At 36.0% G+C, this 17895-nt stretch overlaps 2 protein-coding genes across 3 annotated transcripts; both read right to left on the reverse strand.

Annotated features, from left to right (window-relative positions):
* Positions 1–2311: 2311 nt before the first annotated feature.
* LOC137718516 (phosphatidate phosphatase PAH2-like) lies at positions 2312–8719 on the reverse strand. Of its 2 annotated transcripts, XM_068458071.1 has the most exons (13): positions 7465–8719; positions 7024–7368; positions 5922–6807; positions 5052–5383; positions 4830–4903; positions 4477–4561; positions 3989–4075; positions 3815–3887; positions 3437–3480; positions 3159–3287; positions 2965–3063; positions 2728–2876; positions 2312–2631 (listed from the first exon to the last, which is right to left on the reverse strand). In XM_068458071.1, exons 1-12 carry the CDS (start codon positions 8053–8055, stop codon positions 2820–2822), a joined length of 2802 nt encoding a protein of 933 aa, XP_068314172.1. In that variant the 5' UTR covers positions 8056–8719; the 3' UTR covers positions 2312–2631; positions 2728–2819. The 2 variants fall into 2 exon arrangements, with proteins under 2 accessions (XP_068314172.1, XP_068314171.1); XM_068458070.1 differs by having other exon boundaries at positions 7024–8719.
* Positions 8720–15079: 6360 nt separating this feature from the next.
* LOC137718696 (BRI1 kinase inhibitor 1-like) lies at positions 15080–16695 on the reverse strand. Its single transcript, XM_068458243.1, has one exon. The coding sequence runs from the start codon at positions 16455–16457 to the stop codon at positions 15477–15479; it is 981 nt and encodes a 326-aa protein (XP_068314344.1). The 5' UTR covers positions 16458–16695; the 3' UTR covers positions 15080–15476.
* Positions 16696–17895: the final 1200 nt, after the last annotated feature.

Consider the following 17895-nt stretch of genomic DNA (forward strand, 5'->3'; position numbering starts at 1 on the left):
AGTTGAACCATTACGATTATAAAGTTTATATAGTGAAATTACGTTATCCGTAAAAGGTGGAATATATGCATTTCCCTATGGGGAAACACAAGTATTATCATAAATGAAGGATAATGTTTGCATTCCCCTCTTGAGGGATGAGCTCATCCCCAAGCCCAAAAAATGTATCTTTACTGTAACTTTTTCGTAATCGAAACTGTTCAATATCTTATTCTTCACTTGAAAGTCATCCCTATAGAAAATAAAATAAAAAAATCATTTCAATCGGAGATTGTTTTGTCATCCAACTATAACAAATAAATCAACCGTCGATTTATTTGATACATTTAGATGACTAAACGATCTTCAATTCAAATAAGGATGATCTTCAAACGAAGATTAAGAAATTGAATAATTTTGATTATAAAAAAAAATTATAGTAAAGACACGTTATTTGAAAGTAGAAAAATGAGCTCATTCCAATAGGAGAATTCACTATTGGAAATTCAAAGTGGAATCTATAAAAGGTCAGCATACCACAGGGTGAATGTATCTTTTTAGTCTAAGTGGAATCTAAAATATGCCATATACCACTTAGACAAGGGAAAATGGATTCATATATGTTTCTGTTTCCAGGAATATATGGATAACCAAGCAAATTCGTTACCCGTTTGAAAAAGTGATTCTCGTACTAGTTTGCAGAGAAGAACAAAAACATCTCGTACTTAAATGTGGTTTTTTCATATTTATTTATCAACTATATATAATATATTTATAATAAGAAGTGGATGAGTAAATTAGTATCGAGTGTAAAAAAAGAAAATGAGAACATAAAAATTAATACTTGTAAACATAAAAAAAAATAAAGTTTACATGACATAATAGTCTCAAATTTGCAATTTCTTTTCATTTAAATTTGGATCATCCACCCACTATGGGATGATTTGGATGATTAAATATATTGAAAATATCAATTATGATGTTGTGACATATCCATAGTTGCATTTGGTAGATATTCGATACTTCGTCCTTATTTTCTTTGTTGGTAGTAGGCCTAATTATCTTTTTCTTTAGGTAAAAGGTTTACCAACCTAGTTAATTATCTTTATCGATACTCTTTCAGTCATTTGTCTCAATCTAAACATCTGCCAAACTCACCCTTAATGAAAGAGTAACGATTGTACAGAAATTGTGAATAAAAATTGATAGTAGCGTACTAGATAAAAAAAATGCATGCATCAGAATCTCATTCGGTAAAATAAGCATGGCTTAGACCTAATTAATATCACACTTATAACAAATAGGTCAAAAAAAGCATACTCCATCAGAATCTCATTCTGTTAAAAAAAATAAAAAAAATAAAATCATGGACTACACCTAATTAATGACACTTTAACAAAAAGTGAGAGTGAACCAACGCCAACAAAAAAATAATTAATCAATTTACAAAAATAGATTATAAATACAGGGCTTTGAGGCTTTCACAAAACAAAAGTTTATTATAATATTATGGCGATTAAAAGTCGCTGCGTCACGAGCGATGGCAAACGTGTTATGACGACGGAGGAGTTGAAGAAATGGTTGAAGAAATTTGATGTGGACAAAGACGGTCGAATAAGCAAAAAAGAGCTCCGGGAGGCTATCCGCGCCACCGGGGGCCGGTTTGCCAGGTTCAAGAGCAGGCTTGGGGTGAGGTCTGCAGACGCCAATAGCAATGGCTTCGTTGATGAGGACGAGCTCGACAACCTTGTAGAGTTTGCACAGAAGCATTTGGGTGTCAAGATCGTAAACTTCTGATCAGCTCTATCTGGTATATGTATTAATTCTCTAACCTCTATAGCTTGGGTAAATTAATTGAAGATAGAAAAATAAAATGTATTATTCTGTATGGTCCTGGTGGCACATTTAAACATGGTGACTCTTGATGTCAGCTTGTTCTCGTTCCTTTTACGTGTCCGATGTATATGTACTTACATAACTGAATGTGATTGAATTGGACATTAAAATGCACGAGTTGTGTGGCATCATTTGTATTCTTCAGAGATTACTTGGCAATGCAGATGAGCCGGTTCCTTCCCGTATGCTTGCTTTCTCACGAGGATTGTGTTCCCACGAAGTTTAAAAGAATTGCAACCGGCTTGTAGCTTAGTTGGTTACAAGCATTTACTATCACTCGCATTCTTGCATACATATCTACCAATTTAAGATGGCATATGAAAACATAACAATTCGGCGTAATTACATATTATGTGATGAAGTACGTGCATCTGGCAAAATGCTGAGTACGGATTAAGTACAACAGAAAGAGCAAAACTAGATACTTGAATCCACATGAGAAATCAATTTACATTTGGAAACAAGGACTTTACAGTTAAATTATATGTGAATGTGAATGCCTATTTACCCATTTGACTTCCAAATAATACTTACAACTTGAAGTGGTCATGGAATGTACAGAAACAGACTACACAAACTTGAATTGAACAGAAGAACAAAAAAAAAAGAGAGGAGAAAATGGAGCAGCAGCATGGAGGTGGGACTGATCCAACTCTTCCATATATTGTTTCAGGTCGCCGATAAATCACCCCGCCCGGCAAAGCAGTCATTTAGCCAATCATTCCTAGCTACATACAACGGCACGACCTATGAGATCTGTCACCAACATGTCTTGATGAATTAGCATTGTCATACTACAACAAAAAATTCCATGCACAGACAGATTAGGCAAATGAGAAATGAGGATTTTACCTCGACACTTCAAAACACGTGCATGGAAAAACTCATCCATCTCCATATCTAGCGCAGGCGAGAAGAAAAAGCAATAAACTCTCTTCGACACCTCAAACATCAATATCGCACGGTGGGAGTTTCCAGAAATTCCACGAATTAAAGTCCTCCTGTAATCAACAGGGAAAATAAATAAATAAAGCATGCTCAAATGATTAGTGGCCACATAGGAAAGGGCGAACAGGGCAGAATCAAAACCTGCTCAGATGAGTTTGTGGGTGGAAACATGCCGTTCACAAGAGCATGAAGGGAGGTATATGACTTTGTGTCAACACGGCGGTTCACAACAACCTCACCCTGCATACCCAAACCATAACAAAGAAAGGCTGGCATTAGACATTACAAAATTAGAAATATTTAAATTGCTGCTATATAGTGAAGGTCATAATTACCTTGGGATTAATAATGAATATTTTTCCTTTCGGGATTCCAACCTTAAGGTAGCTGAACTCATCGGTATCTCTGTTTCCAAAACCGGCATAGAATGGATTTGCATCAGAAGGGAACAATGATTTGATATCCTGAAACAGAGAAAAACGTAAGACATTTAAAAGGATACTTGAACCCACATGTATTATTGTTCGGAAGTATCCTTTGAAACAAATTATTTAACATCAAGAACGTGAAAGGCAGTAAAACAAGTGATCAGGTAAAGATTTAATAAACTAACCTCCAAGCATGCGATTTTGAATTCATGAGGAGCCCTCCTGATAACTGAGGAAAACAGAGTGTCGGTCTATGCATTAGAAACTACATACGACTTAGTGACCAGAAAATTGCATGTGATGTCTAGTGATCAAATAACGTAATTACATTCCACTCTGTTATCCATATAAATCGTTTTCTCTGCATTATTCAACTAGGAAAGGATGCACTTCCTCTCTATGAAGCGTAGTTTATCATTTCAGTTTTTTATCAGGATTATTGCAAAAAAAGGGCAATGAACCGAACACATAAAATGCCTGAAAAACTAAATGGAACACTTTAGCAATTTAAATTAGACCTCTGTTGAAGTTCTAGAAAAACGAAGTGCACCAACATCACTTACCTTCGCGAAAGAGAGAAGGAAAAAGTCCATCTGGGGAAATAACAACCGGACCATCTGGTAAGGCCTTCCCGTCCTGCATATTTGAAAGCAAAGAAATAAATACATATCACATTTTGATTTCTTAACTCTAGTTTGAAAATGAAAATCAAGGATTTAGCATGGGTTAACCATAACCTGCTTAAGGTTGAATAAAAATTGTCTGGTGACAGAGGCTTGAGAAATGGCACGTGCACTCAAAAAAAGCAATTGATATCCATTTTCCTGCAGCATAGAAATAACAATCAATTCCTTTAAAGATGCAATGTCAGTGTAGTTATGAGTAATTCATACATAAAATGTAAAATGTTTGTGTAAGAGACAATGGCAATAAGAGATGAGAGGCGGGCACATTATAAAGGTAATCATGCCTATAATTTGTAGGCTGATGACACTGTATGACTGAATAAGTGAACCACAGATGGGCCAACAGATTAGGTTAATGAGAAGTCCCTCTATGTGTTTTCGGCTACCTATGTTGGCTAAAGGCCAACCCACCAGAGTACTCAAAATGCATTGTAAGGAGTGATGAAATGCAATGTGAAAATTGCAGTCAATAAATAAGCATGAACTAAAAATAATCATGATCACGAGCACAAGAAATAAAAAGGACGAGATAAACAAACCTTAATGGCAGAAAACAAATTTGTAACACCTATATGTGACCAATCTACCCCAACCAAGGGCATGAATTGACCTAGAACATCTGACCTGTAAAACAAAGCAAATCAAGCGGGATCAGACAAATCAAAGAGAACCGCCCCCCTCCCCCCACAAGTAATCAACAAGTGAATGCATAAAGAACAACTGAATCGTTAAAGAAAAACTGTTGCTCATATTTGATTTAAAAAAAAAAAAAAAAAAAAAAAAAAAAAAAAAAAAAAACCTAAAAATCACTGTACTTCATTACTTATGCAAGACAGAAAAAATTTCTCAAAATACAATTTACCAAAGAATTGTTTGGAAAGAACAGCCTTACTTTGTGATTGTCCCATCCACATCTGAGATCACTATGCGAGTGTTCCATTTCCACAGATAAATTCTGGCATCAACCTGTTGAGCAACAAGAATTGTTAGAAAGGACAGTAACTACATCAAAGGGACAGTAACTACATCTGAAAAACAAACGATGAGAAAGAAATCAGACTAAAAATGACCAGCCAGGTTGAGAACCCAAATAAAAATCAGAACAATAAACAACCTGCTGCTTCCCCAGCATTGCAGTAAAGAATGTGAAGGTTACTGTATTCTTCCCTTCTTTGAGTTTCAAGGACGCCAGCTGCTCAGACGTTGGAGCGAGTACCCTCTCCATTTTCTTCATCCCCTTGGGTGCAAGCATATTCTTATCTCCATCTGTAAGCATATTCTTATCTCCATCAGTGGCAACGGTGCTCTCTGTAGCATTCTGAGCATCAGGACTTTTACCACCATTCACATCTGGCTGCATTGCTTTCCTGGAATTTGATCTCCTTGAACCGAAGGGCCAGAGTTTCCAACTTCCACTGGTGGCAACATTTGCTTTAGATGGATCTCCTGTAATAGTTTTATCCCAGTCAGTCGACAGCTAATATGCCTTTCAGCTCAGATATTTGCACTTTCCAAAATGGAATCTAAAGCAATAAAGCAGCTACATCCCATGGAAAACAACTACAGATAACAAGTCTATCAATTAGTACATTTATCAAGATCGAATTTTTCCGAAACTGTTTGAAAAGCAGTACCAGCTTTCATCCCTTCATATAAGAAGTGTTTCCAGCGAGAGAGCTTTCGCACAAAGCAAAATTTATTTCACTTTCTACATTTTACCACTTGAGAAATATTTGTTCACCAAAAAACAATTTAGGCCCTTCCAATTTTCATCAGAGAGAAAATTCTGGCAATAAGTCTAACAAAAAATAAAGTGAAAAAATGGTCAGATTAATCATATTTCACTCTGACTTTGGAAAATATGAACTGTAATATCATCATGTAGACTGTAGTATGTACACACTACCAACAAGAAAGCAAATAGAATACTTTTCAGCATTTCAGTGCAGGAAATAGCATACATGTAAATATCTAAGTTTCTCACCAACTGCAGGAATGGCAGGACCATCTTTGAGCTCCACTGAACCCTGAGTATTCTCGATATTTGGTGTTTCCTGTGCTAATTGTTTCTCTTCTTCTGTCTCCAACTTTCTACAGCTCAAATCATCTTTACCTTGCCATATTGACTTCAAGGGATTTACATTTGAGTCCAATGAACAGCTCAAGGGATAATGAAGATCAAGTGCACTCAACTTGTCAGTATGAGGCCACATATTGGGTAATGACGCGACCAGCTTCCCGACTTCCTTATCAGCAGCAGCCTTACGATTTCTAGGAATACCAATTGCAGTTGATGCTGCCTCCAGTTTTCCAATTGATTTCTCAAAATCAGTTGAGGGGTCTTCTGGAACAAACTTTTCTGGAGATGAATATGATTCATAGTTTGTACTGTCTTTTGGACTACACGAGAGACTATTTTCTCTGTCTACACATGATGAAGAACACGATTCCGTGCACTGAACCTCAGTGATTCTGATTTCATCGTCACTGAAGAGAAATTGTTCTTCCTCTAATCCCACAGGCAACACATTTGCTGCTTCTGTCATGACATGGCCAATAACGGACCCAGACGGGGTTTGTAAATCGCATGATCCAATTTCTTCCTCTTTTGTATTTTTCTCTTCTTGAACTTGATCACCAGAGTTGTTTAAACTAGACATGCTCTGTGACTCAACTTTTTTAACTGAACCAGGTAATGAATTTCGCTGGACTGTCTGAATATTGCATTGTTGAACTATTGCTGGCCCTTCAAGGTCAATATTACAGTCTGTGCATGAATGTGCATCTGTCTCTTGTGAACAAATTTCAGTAGCCTCCACTGAATGTACCTCCATGGAAGTATCATCAGCATGTTGCTCAGTAACTGAATCCTGATGAAGTTCACTAAATATCTCAGTCTCGACAATCCAGGTGTACACTTAATTAAGAATAATATTAGCCAATTGATATTTATAACCAAACTGCGTTTCCTAAGTTTCGAGCATATTTGCGTTGGTAAAAAAGTCATAGTAAACATTGTATCTTAAAATTCCTAATCAGTTTAAAAGTTTTGGTTCCTATTGCAACAGATTTGATAGAAAGATTACCTTAGATAGCAGCTCAGTTCTGGCATGAACATGAACTTGGCCACTTCTTTCTCTGGCAATGTACAATGTTTCACAATAAATAAAGGGTTGGACTCCATCTATCCCACCCGCCGCATGAGAAATGTCACAGCCAGGTAATACAACATCTTTCTCATCCAAATGCTTGCCAGGGCAAGCTTCTAGCTCAAAAGAACTTTGAATTTCAAGATCAGAACTGGTGACATTGGATATGACAGCAATTGCATTCCCATCTTGTTCAGTTGCCGCAATAAAAGATTCACCAACATCACTGGATACTCTAGACACAGGCAGAGATGAGCTCAGCCGGCTTTCCTCGGCATCAATCTGCATATCTTCATTAACTAACATATTAGGAGACGAAAAACGGGAAGCATTATCCTTCCTGAATTTTTTAGTGGCAAGACTAGTGGACCACTTCACCTCCAAAAGGTTAGCTGCAAACTCGGCCCGCTTCAATGAATCCACCCTTCTCACCTCACTATCAACCCCCTCTTCCTCCTTACTCTTGCGCTCCTTCATCGACCTGCTCCCAAAAAGCCCAAAAATTCGTGACCTCCGGGAATTAGTCCTGGACAAAATCTTCCCGTTAAGCGTTTCAATCTGATCAACTGTTGTCAAATTCTCAGCATTATAATTGCAACTCATAGACTTCAATGGCTGCCTGTTTTCCCGACATTGCTCATCCGTCTCATCACTCGAAGACGAAGGATACAACACAGCCTCCCCTTCTTCTGCATCAACCTCCCTAAGAAAATAAGCTTCCCCTTTATGATCCAAATACATATGGAAAGTAGCATCCTCCCCATTGACATTAATGTTGACCACCTTCTCCTTTGTCTTCAAAACCCCTTGAAACTTCCCAAATTTCACATTCCACGCCGACGATTTGAAGCTCCCATCTTGTTGTTCAACTACAATTATATCCACAGCTCCACCAAAAGGGTGGAACGGGCCGGAGACGGTGTATACCCCTCTGGATATATAACTCCCTAGCCTCTCAACCGCATACATCCTATTCCTCCCCTATCTAATTTCTCAGGACACCCAATTAACCAAAACCTCAAAACTCAATCATAATTTACGCACACGCGGACCCGGTCGATTTCCTCACGTAAAACCTTCAAAGCAACAAACTTTGATCCAAAGATTGAATTCGGAGGCAACCCAGAAGACCAATTTACCAAGAATTTAACAACCCAATTGATCAAAACCCAAAATTTAACAATTTACCACAGTTTTAACTCCAAGCAGTTGTTGCATCATCAGAAAAGCAACGAAATCCCTGTCTGAGATCCTTTTTTTCAATCAGAAGCCCCCACAAACCATTGGATTTTAAAAACCCAACAGCTCGAAATCAACAGACAACCAAGAAAGAAGGCATCAACGGAAGACCAAAAACTAAAGATATAATTCTGAGGAACCGCCAAAGGAAGAGGGAATAGCAGTTATGGTGATGAAAGAATATTCGGTGCTAATTATTCGAATGTGCTGAGCCTTCAATCACCATTAAAATTCCAACAAATATTTAAAGGCGCCGCATTTTTTCATTTTTTTCATTTTTTTTCCCTTCCCCTTATTCTTCTGACAGTGATGATTGATGAAATAAATAAGAAAAAAAAAGAGGAATAAATCTAAACTAAAATAAATAAAAGGGTCGAGAAATGAACTGACCTGAAAGAAAAGGTCAGGGGAGAGAGAGAGGGAGAGAGAGAGGGAGAGAGTTGTTGCACGTAAGCATACGAGAGATGGTCGAAGTGGAGGGATTTTTGAAATGTCAAGACATCACTTACGAAATTTTTTGAAAAGTCATATAAATTTATACGGATTTTTTCATATGAACAAACTTTTAAGCTATTTGTTGTATTAATTTTTTGAAATTATTAATGTATCTCATTTTAACTATGTTAAGTTTTTTTTTTTTTTTCCAAAGTAAGTGACATTCATTTGTGTTCAGGATTATTTCAAAATTTTTACCTAATTTTCATGATTTATTTTTTATTTTTTATTTTTACACAAAGATATATTTACATTAGCAGGTAGATGAATAAATTGATTTGGACATTAGACCTGTGTTCATTTCAAAACTTATAGTGAACTACTAAAAAGTACATTAGGCTCACTTATATGTAATTTAACTAATTGCAAGCTTTGAGAATTCAACGGCGTCTACCATGTTCTTAAGAAAAAGGGGGTTGAAATGTTCGAAATAAGCCTAAAGAGGTGCAGTGAGTTAAAAAGTCCAAAATAACCTTGATATCATAATCTCGAAAAATTGATGTGGCAAATCTCTTAAAATCTTAATTTATATGACGAATTGAAAAAAAAATGTATATGTTCATATAACATTTCAAGAAAAAATTTCTTAACATAAAAGAAACAATAACATATTTTTCGATAGGGGTATGCTATCCACACATCCCATTTTACTTCTCACACATCCCTTGATAATTTATGTCCGTTGATTTTCTTCAATTCATTCGATCTGATGGCTAAAAATTAAAAACATGTGTGAGAAGTAAAATAAAATGTGTGAATATCATACCTATTTTCGATATAGTATTATTTATAATATGTTACGCGATGTTCTGACTAGTTCTAGATATCTGAAAAGTCTTTTCTTTATGTAACATGATTTTTCTTAGGAGGGGTGGCATTTGAACTTAGTGGGCTCCAAGTAAACCTTTTCTTTAGTACGTTAAGTTTTGCCGCTATGTGGAAACATGTCGGACATTCTTTCTTGTAGAATAAAAAATAGGTGTGTATTGTAGTCTATTTTATCTGATAAAGGAGAGATGGTCAGCGGTAAAGGAAGAGAGAGAGAGAGAGAAGAGATGTATTTGTAGAATGTAGGGAAATGTATGTGTTATGTTATCCTCCTACGTAATGCTTTTATTTATAGTAATAAAAGGAGAAAAGAAATCCTTCATCCCCAAGGAATACAAGTTCATATAGAAAAAAATAACTAAAATCAAATCTAATATAGGATTTACACAATCACACTTAAACTAGGAAATTTCACAACACTCCCCCTCCCCCTTGAGTGTGTAAATACTCAAGGTAGATTCAGCATCATGCACAAGTTGAGGAAGTCGACTCGTCGGCCCTGATTCTAAAGAACAACTCCCTTAAAATGTCCGAAATAACATTGATGTCATAATCTTGAAAATTTGATATAAAAATCCCTTAAAATTTTAATTTATATGACAAATTGAAAAAAAAATTGTATAAATTCATATAACATTTCAAGAAAAAATTTCTTAAGGTATAAGAAACAATAACATATTTTTGGATATAGTATTATTTATAATATGCAATGCGATGTTCTGACTAGTTCTAGATATCTGAAAAGTCTGTTCTTTATGTAACATGATTTTTCTTAGGAGGGGTGGCATTTTATTTGAGACAGGTGAGCATTTGAATTAAGTGGGCTCCATGTAACCTTTTCTTCAACACGTTAAGTTTTGCCGCCATGTGGAAACATGTCGGACTTTCTTTCTTGTAGAATAGAAAATAGGTGTGTACATATTTTACAGCGAAAAAATTATCATATATAATTTATTTTCAACGCGTCTTGAATATAATTTTTTTTTATTTGATGTAAATTAATATAGAATGTCACTTGTATGATAAATAAATTAAGTGATTAATTAATAGATAAATATAAGTACCATTCATGATTTGATCATCCTATCTTTTGATTCTCATGATGGATTTTGTTCTATGATTTGTTTTGCATCTGTATGTTGATTGAGAATGTGTGAAAATATAAGAAAGAAAATTAAATGGTAACTCTGGTTATATTATCAACAACACAAAAACGTATGAGATTATCTTAAATTTATAATTTTTTGTGGTATCTGGACACTTTTTTTTACTTTACACTTAACAATTTTTGACCGTCAAATGAATAAAGATAATCAAATGACAGGAGATAAAGGGTTGTGCTAGATATAAAAATATAAGTGTGAACAGCACCACCATTTTTTCAATCCTCAAGATTTATGATTGAATGAGATTCAACCCTAGGGTTGCTGGGAATCATAATCGAAAAAAGATTAAAAAATTTTGAAAAAAAAATCTATAAAACTTAAAAACCGAATTAAACATAATAAATGATATAAATTTGGATTAAAAAGTTCATAGATCGCATCATTGCAGTGGGTTTGACTCTAGTAGACTAGTACAGACCCAAATTGGAGCTCAAAACCCATAATTTACAATGGTTAATTTTGTTGTCGTTTTTGTGTTTTTTTTTTTCTTTAAAAATGAGGACAACTGGTGGCAAATCATGATTATCCATCCCTTTCAGGGGCCAGAAAAACTCGTAGAGGCATTTCAGCCTCCCCCTGACCACAAATCTGGCTTCTACATCAACAGTGGATTTCGAACTTGAGACCTCCAATTTCCAATTTTTTGCGCTTTTCAACCATTCTTTGTCCCTTCTGCTATTTGTTATAGAATCATGATCCTTTTTGTGAGGATTCGGGAATTCGTGAATTATATCCGTTCATCTTACGTCATGCGGTCAGAAATCATTTTAAATATTTTTATTTAAAATTAAATACAAACAGTACCTGATAAAAACTAAACGCAATATGTACGATGAACGGACATGATTTACGAATCTTTAGGATCCTCACCAACAAGATCCGATCCGGAGAGGATCCTGTTGGTTTGTAATACATCATTTACATGGATATATAAATATATAAAGGAAAGTTAAGTTATATGTAGACCAAGTCAGCAACTGTTGTGACATAAGTCAAGTTGGCCGTCAACTTGATTCAGCAGTTAACCGCATATTAAATCAAACGGTACTAATTTGTCTATACTATGGTTCTCATTTGCTCTAATCATCAAATAAACATATCAAGGCAATACAAATAGCTTCGAATGTGCGTCATCAACTGTCGAGCAAGACCAGACCTCAGCAATTAACGGTGTTTGACACCAGTCAAAAAATTACAATTTGGATAAAATGGAAGCGACATAGACAGTAGGTTCAACTCAAAATACTAACTGATTAACGTTTAAACGTTTAAACGTTTATGTATATGTTTGTTGGATGCACATGATATGATCCTGATCAGTTTTGTATCCCAGTTACTAAACTATAATATAAGATGGAATTCATTAGTTGCTGGTGGTTGGGTGTTGACCATGCAAACAAGCGGGCCATTTAAAATATCTGCATATGTTTTTAGGATATTTCTTCTAGTTTTCAAGGTGCTTAGATTATAAAAAGGGTTTTGAGTCCTTGCAAGTAGTCATTTATCACAGTAGTGAAAAAATGTTGGATCTTTTCATGACATGCTAGATTCAAATCCCGTCGATTACTAATATAACAATATTTTTCATTTGAAAAAAAAAATATATATATATATATATATATTCCTTTTAGAAGCATTTGAAGTTGCAAAACAATCTTGAACCAATATTTTCCTTGTTAGGTATTTACCAAGAAGAGCTTGAGGCACTAGGAAAAACAAACTTATATCTAATTGGACAAACAATAGACTAAATTTTTTGATATAATCTTGAGACTAAAGGTACCAAACCGGGCATAGTTTTTTCTTTTTTTTCTTTCGGCTAAGAAGCCCTTAGGTTGTACGCCACCCATATGTAGCTTGAACTGTGCGATGGGCAGATATATTACTACTACACGATCTTCCACAGCTTCTATTGTTATTGCTCCCACTTGTCAATGGGTATTCTATTTTAAGGCATGATAGCATTTGAGTTAAGTCACATAATAAGTCATTATTAAGAGTTTGGTATTCAATTTACAATTCATTTGTATCATTTAGTACTACAGTCTAATGATATTTATTTTTATTTGTAAGTGAGAGGTCTTAGGTTCGATTCTCATAAAATGCGAGTTTAAACCACATTATCACTAGCTCATTGTGAGGTTAAGTTCACCCTTTATCCTTAGTGTAAATAATATCGTTTGTTCAAAACAAAATTTACAATGCACTTGTTGGCTGCACATGGTGATGGTGGGACTCGCGGAAAAAGTAAGCCAAGGGCTGGCGAGCTAATTCTTTATGGCAGACTCTTATTAGCCTTTGGGTGGAGACTGATTTTGCATAAATGTTACTTTTTTTTTTTCTTGTAAGTGAGTGGTCTAAGTTTTAAATTTCATGGATGATGATTTCAATACTAATTTATCACTTTACTCTTAAGTGTAAGTATGTTATTGTAAATTAAAAATTAAAAAGTGATTTGAATTTGAAACCTTTCACTTAAATAGTTAAATGTCACAGACATCAAATTTGGTTCATGTACCAGTCTCTCATCCTATTATAGCCCATACGCGACTAGGGCTTTGGGTTGGTACACAATTGGACTGAGTCCCAACTTATACAAAATGTCCTCGTTGAGCCTTGTCACCATCGCCATATGAGCCCCGACTCAAATAATAAGCTTACACGAAGCAGGCTTCATATCCATTTCTAATGAAATTGAAAACAAATTATCCTCCCTCTCTGTTGGGTGATCTTCTTTGAATTATGCAAAATTTATAAACGGAGCTAAATTTGGGATATGTTTAATAAGTTCAGCCTAGTTGTTTAGACTTCCGGAATTTTAACCAATCTAAAGAGCTCGAGCATACAGAGGAGAAGTTCGAGCACTACCCAAGGGGCTCTAGAACTATTTGAGAGGCCTCGAGTGGATATATTTCTACACTTTACAAATGAAGCCTAAAAGTGTTTAATGTGTAAGTAAAAATGCTTGTTTTCCAATTTAGTTGTATTCTGATATTTGGTAAGGAGGGTAAAACGCATCTGAGAACTCATTATTCAGCCTCAACCCCTTTAGGCTTTGATCAGCTTCTATTGACTTAAAAAAAAATGTTCTTTAGGAAAAGATGCAAACTTAATCATGAGTTGCAAGATTTCCTTGAGCCAAGCAGCAAACAACTTTTATTATCTTGTTTTCCTTGGTGGCTGAGAAAGAGAAACTTGTATTGGTCAAATCTAATGCTTTTGAAAACTGTCGCATATGTGCAGCTAGCTGAGGAGAAAAGCAAGCTTACTAGCACATGTTGTCTATACTGATATCTTCATCTCTCTCGTCAGATGGCGTGTGATAAGAGAGTTACAGAGCGAAGACATGCAACAGGTTTTATGGAAGTTTATCTGCGCAGCTAAGGCCAACGAGCTTTAGTCTTAGTGAGCACCGACACACAAAGCACTCTCTCTAGTGTGTTTTATGTCTGTAACTTCCAATTAGAAAAGGGTTTTTGTTGGTGAGTCCCCTTTCTCTTTTTTGTAGGATTAAATGATTAAAAGGAACAAAAGGCATGCACTTTCAAGGAATTGGGTGGTTTTTTTTGCTTTGGTGGGATTGTGAATGCCATGTGACACTATAACAAACATAAAAGATGAAACCACAAAAAGATAACGAGTCATCGAATCACTTGAGCACCACATCTTTAATCCTAAAGTATGACTGATTCAATTAGAGCTACCTGATTTGCTCATGTGTTTTTTTATTTGTGATACCAGATTATCATTTGTACCTTGTGCATTATTGTTATCTTGAATGATAATTGTACTTGTGAACTTGCTTTCTTTTTCTAAATTCTGGGGCCATTAACGACCCACAATCACAGCAGCCCCTACATTTCTATTTCTGTTTCCAGTACACTTTTGATAGGAAAGGATTCCACTCCTTTCTCACTGCCTCTTTTTGTAGGGACTAGGAAGTCATCATGTCAAAGCTCAACTGTTTCTTGTTATAACATTCTATACTTGTGTATGGGAGATTATTGAGTGTCATCGGTTGTATACAACTTTGTATTTGTCTCTTTCGTTACGTGAGGAGAGAAATAAATATTTGATTGTACACAACTGATAACATAATAAATTTTCTTCTCATGCGTGTATTCATTTGCGTGATGATTTTATACTCGTATTTTTAACTTTTTCCAAAACTTTGGAAGATGGAGATCTTGATTGAAATTTAGACCGAAGTTAACTGTGTTACATGAAAGAAAAAACAGTTGGTCCCCAGAGAATGCAAGAACATGCCTAGATATAATTGAAAAGGGGAAATGATTTTCAAACTCTTTTTTTCTCTCGCTATATTTATTCTCATTTTTTCTAATTTTTAGATCAAATAAATAAAAGGAGAATCAAGAGACAAAAATGGAGGCGCGAAAATCAGTGCCATGAAAAACAAGTCTACTTGTGTAACCATAAAAAGAAAATGCATCTACATTCGTGAATTGCTCATGTTTGGATTTTAAACCAATTTGAATGCAGATGGAGTAATCTACTGAACTTTTTTTTTTAACTCATTTAATACATGCACCATCATCATATATATATATATATATATATATGAAAATCCCCTTTATATGCAAATAATTAATCAAATACAAATATAAAATTCCCCCTGAATTATACCTTCCTATCTAATTTTCTTCAACATTTGGGCTTCTCTTCTGTGGCAATGGAGTTCTTGCAATGAGCAATTGCAGCTTGAATTGCAGCCTGCAACTCTTCCATGGTGCTGTCACTTGAAGAACAAGGAACATTAGTAGCTGCAGTTGCAACAAGATGCCCACTATTCGTCGGAGATGTCCTCATTGACGCCGGCGCCGAAAACTGTCCCATCCTTCCTCTCAACTCATGTTTGTTTAACATGCTCAAATTCCCCGAAAACGAATAGGGCTGCCGCCGGAACTGCCCCTTCTCTCTCCTCCCTCTAAACAACAACAGCGGCCTCACCATTCTCACGTACCTCTTCAGTATGTGACTCACATCAAACCTTACCTTCCTCTTGTTCTTCATCTCCTTGTTGTTCTCCTCCTTTTCGCTATTTTCACAATCTTTTCGCCATCTAGGAAGCCCGAAAATCGAAAAGGACTTGGACTTTGTTCTTCCCCTGGTCTCGTGTTTGCTTCCCTGACGTGGGATTCTCTTGTCGATGCTGCTGCAGCTGTTGTTCTTCTTGTTTAGGATGTTTCGGTTTCGAATGCAGTTTTCGGCATTGTTTGTGGCGGTTTTTCTGGTTGGTTTTTGATCTTCTACCAGCTCTTTGAGGGGGAGGGTGAAGCTGTCGAGGGAGTTGGTGGAGGAGCGAGGAGAGACGGGGAGATGGGAGAGAAATTGGAGGGGGAGGAGGTGGCCGTGGAAGAATATTTCATCTGCGGGGGACAAATCAATGGCGAAAGAAGGTGGGGTGGTGCTGGTTTTGGATTTGGATTGGTGATTAGGGTTTGACGTGGAAGAAGAAGAAGTGTGGAGAGAGATTGTGAAGGAGAATTCATGGGAGGGGGAGGAGGAAGATGAAGGTGGTGAGGCAGGGGCAGTTTTTGGTAACTGTTTTAACCTTTCTTCTTCATGCCTGCTGAGGGTGTCTAGAGCAATTTCTCTGGTTTTTTCCAGCTGATGGGTGGCCATAACTCAAATGATTTTGTTGAAAAACTGAAACAAGGATCAAAACCCAATTTCTGATTATTTTTCTCTAAAAGAGTTTGGTTCTTTGAATACTACCAAACCTTTGGGGGAGGGATAAGAAGATCAGGAAGCAGTGGAGAGAGAGGAGAGGAGAGAGAAAAGGAGTCTTGTCAGTCTTGTGCAGTTGGGCTTCCAATGTCTTTTATGCAGAATAATCCATACTGCCACGCATTATTAGTTCTTTTTTTATGAATAATGGCTTATCGATGGAGAATACTTCACTCCTCCTTTTATAAGATAATTCTGTCACTGTCTAATATGTTTTGTATAAATTTTTAGAGTAATATCATTAACTGTGATTTGCTAAAACGAGTAACGATCCATTTTGAGAAGGAGCCAAGCAATTTTCGTTATATAATATAAATAATAGAATGGGATGAGATGATAAATTTAGCTGTGTTTCTATAGGTTGGTGGGTCCTTGTCGAAATCTAACAGCTACTGAGGAGAATTTGGGAAATGAGGTCAGAAAGATCCAAACTTGCTCTAAAAAGGGAGATGGGAATGGCGAGGCAACACTTTGTTTTTGCTACAAGTCTGTATTTAACTGTTTTGCCAGTGAGGACTGGTCCTCCATCCTCCTCTCATGTTCTCTCTCAGGTACACTGTACACACCACATAGTGAAAAATGCAAAACCCTAGCTAGCTAGGGTTTGTTACTGCCCCAGATATCAAGAGAATCTTTGAGTTTATAAACCAAAGGCACTTATCTGCTCCTGCCTTTCGCTTTTAATTACTATGTGTAGTGTAGTGGTGTACAACGTTGGGGAAGGTGTTGCTGTTGGAGATATTTAGTATATCTATGTATGTTGGTGTGTGATGTCAGATGTCACTCGTGGGAGTTGAAGGCCTTTTGATCGAGAAGATAAGATTTCAAACCAAGCAAAATACGTTGTAGTCATATTTAGAATACGAATGTGAATATGTAAATTCTAAGGAAGCTAGGAACATATCTTATATTCCTTTTAGGAGTGGATTACTTATTTAATGTTGTAATCCTAAAGGGAAAAGGTTTTTACCTATCATATTACTATAAATAAAGACACAATAGGATGAATCAAACACATCTCATAATTAAATCACTCTCTCTAATTGTGGTCGGCCCCCCTTTCTCTCTAAACCCTAGATCGTTCAATCAAATAATCTATAACACGTTATCAGCATGCTCTTGGCAGAAGCTGAGGACTTGACGGGAGGCTATCATCCACAAAATTCAAAGGCTTATTTTTGTCTTCTGCTAATCAGGTATGCTTAAAATAAAAGAAGATATTTGAAACGTCCATGAAGCATGAAAACATTCCCCATGATACATGAACCCTCTATGTTTATATTTTCCTTACGATATATATATATATTGTATATGTTCATATTTGTCAATATAT

The sequence above is a fragment of the Pyrus communis genome, chromosome 15, assembly GCF_963583255.1.
Source record: "Pyrus communis chromosome 15, drPyrComm1.1, whole genome shotgun sequence".
NCBI classification, from domain to species: Eukaryota; Viridiplantae; Streptophyta; class Magnoliopsida; order Rosales; family Rosaceae; genus Pyrus; species Pyrus communis.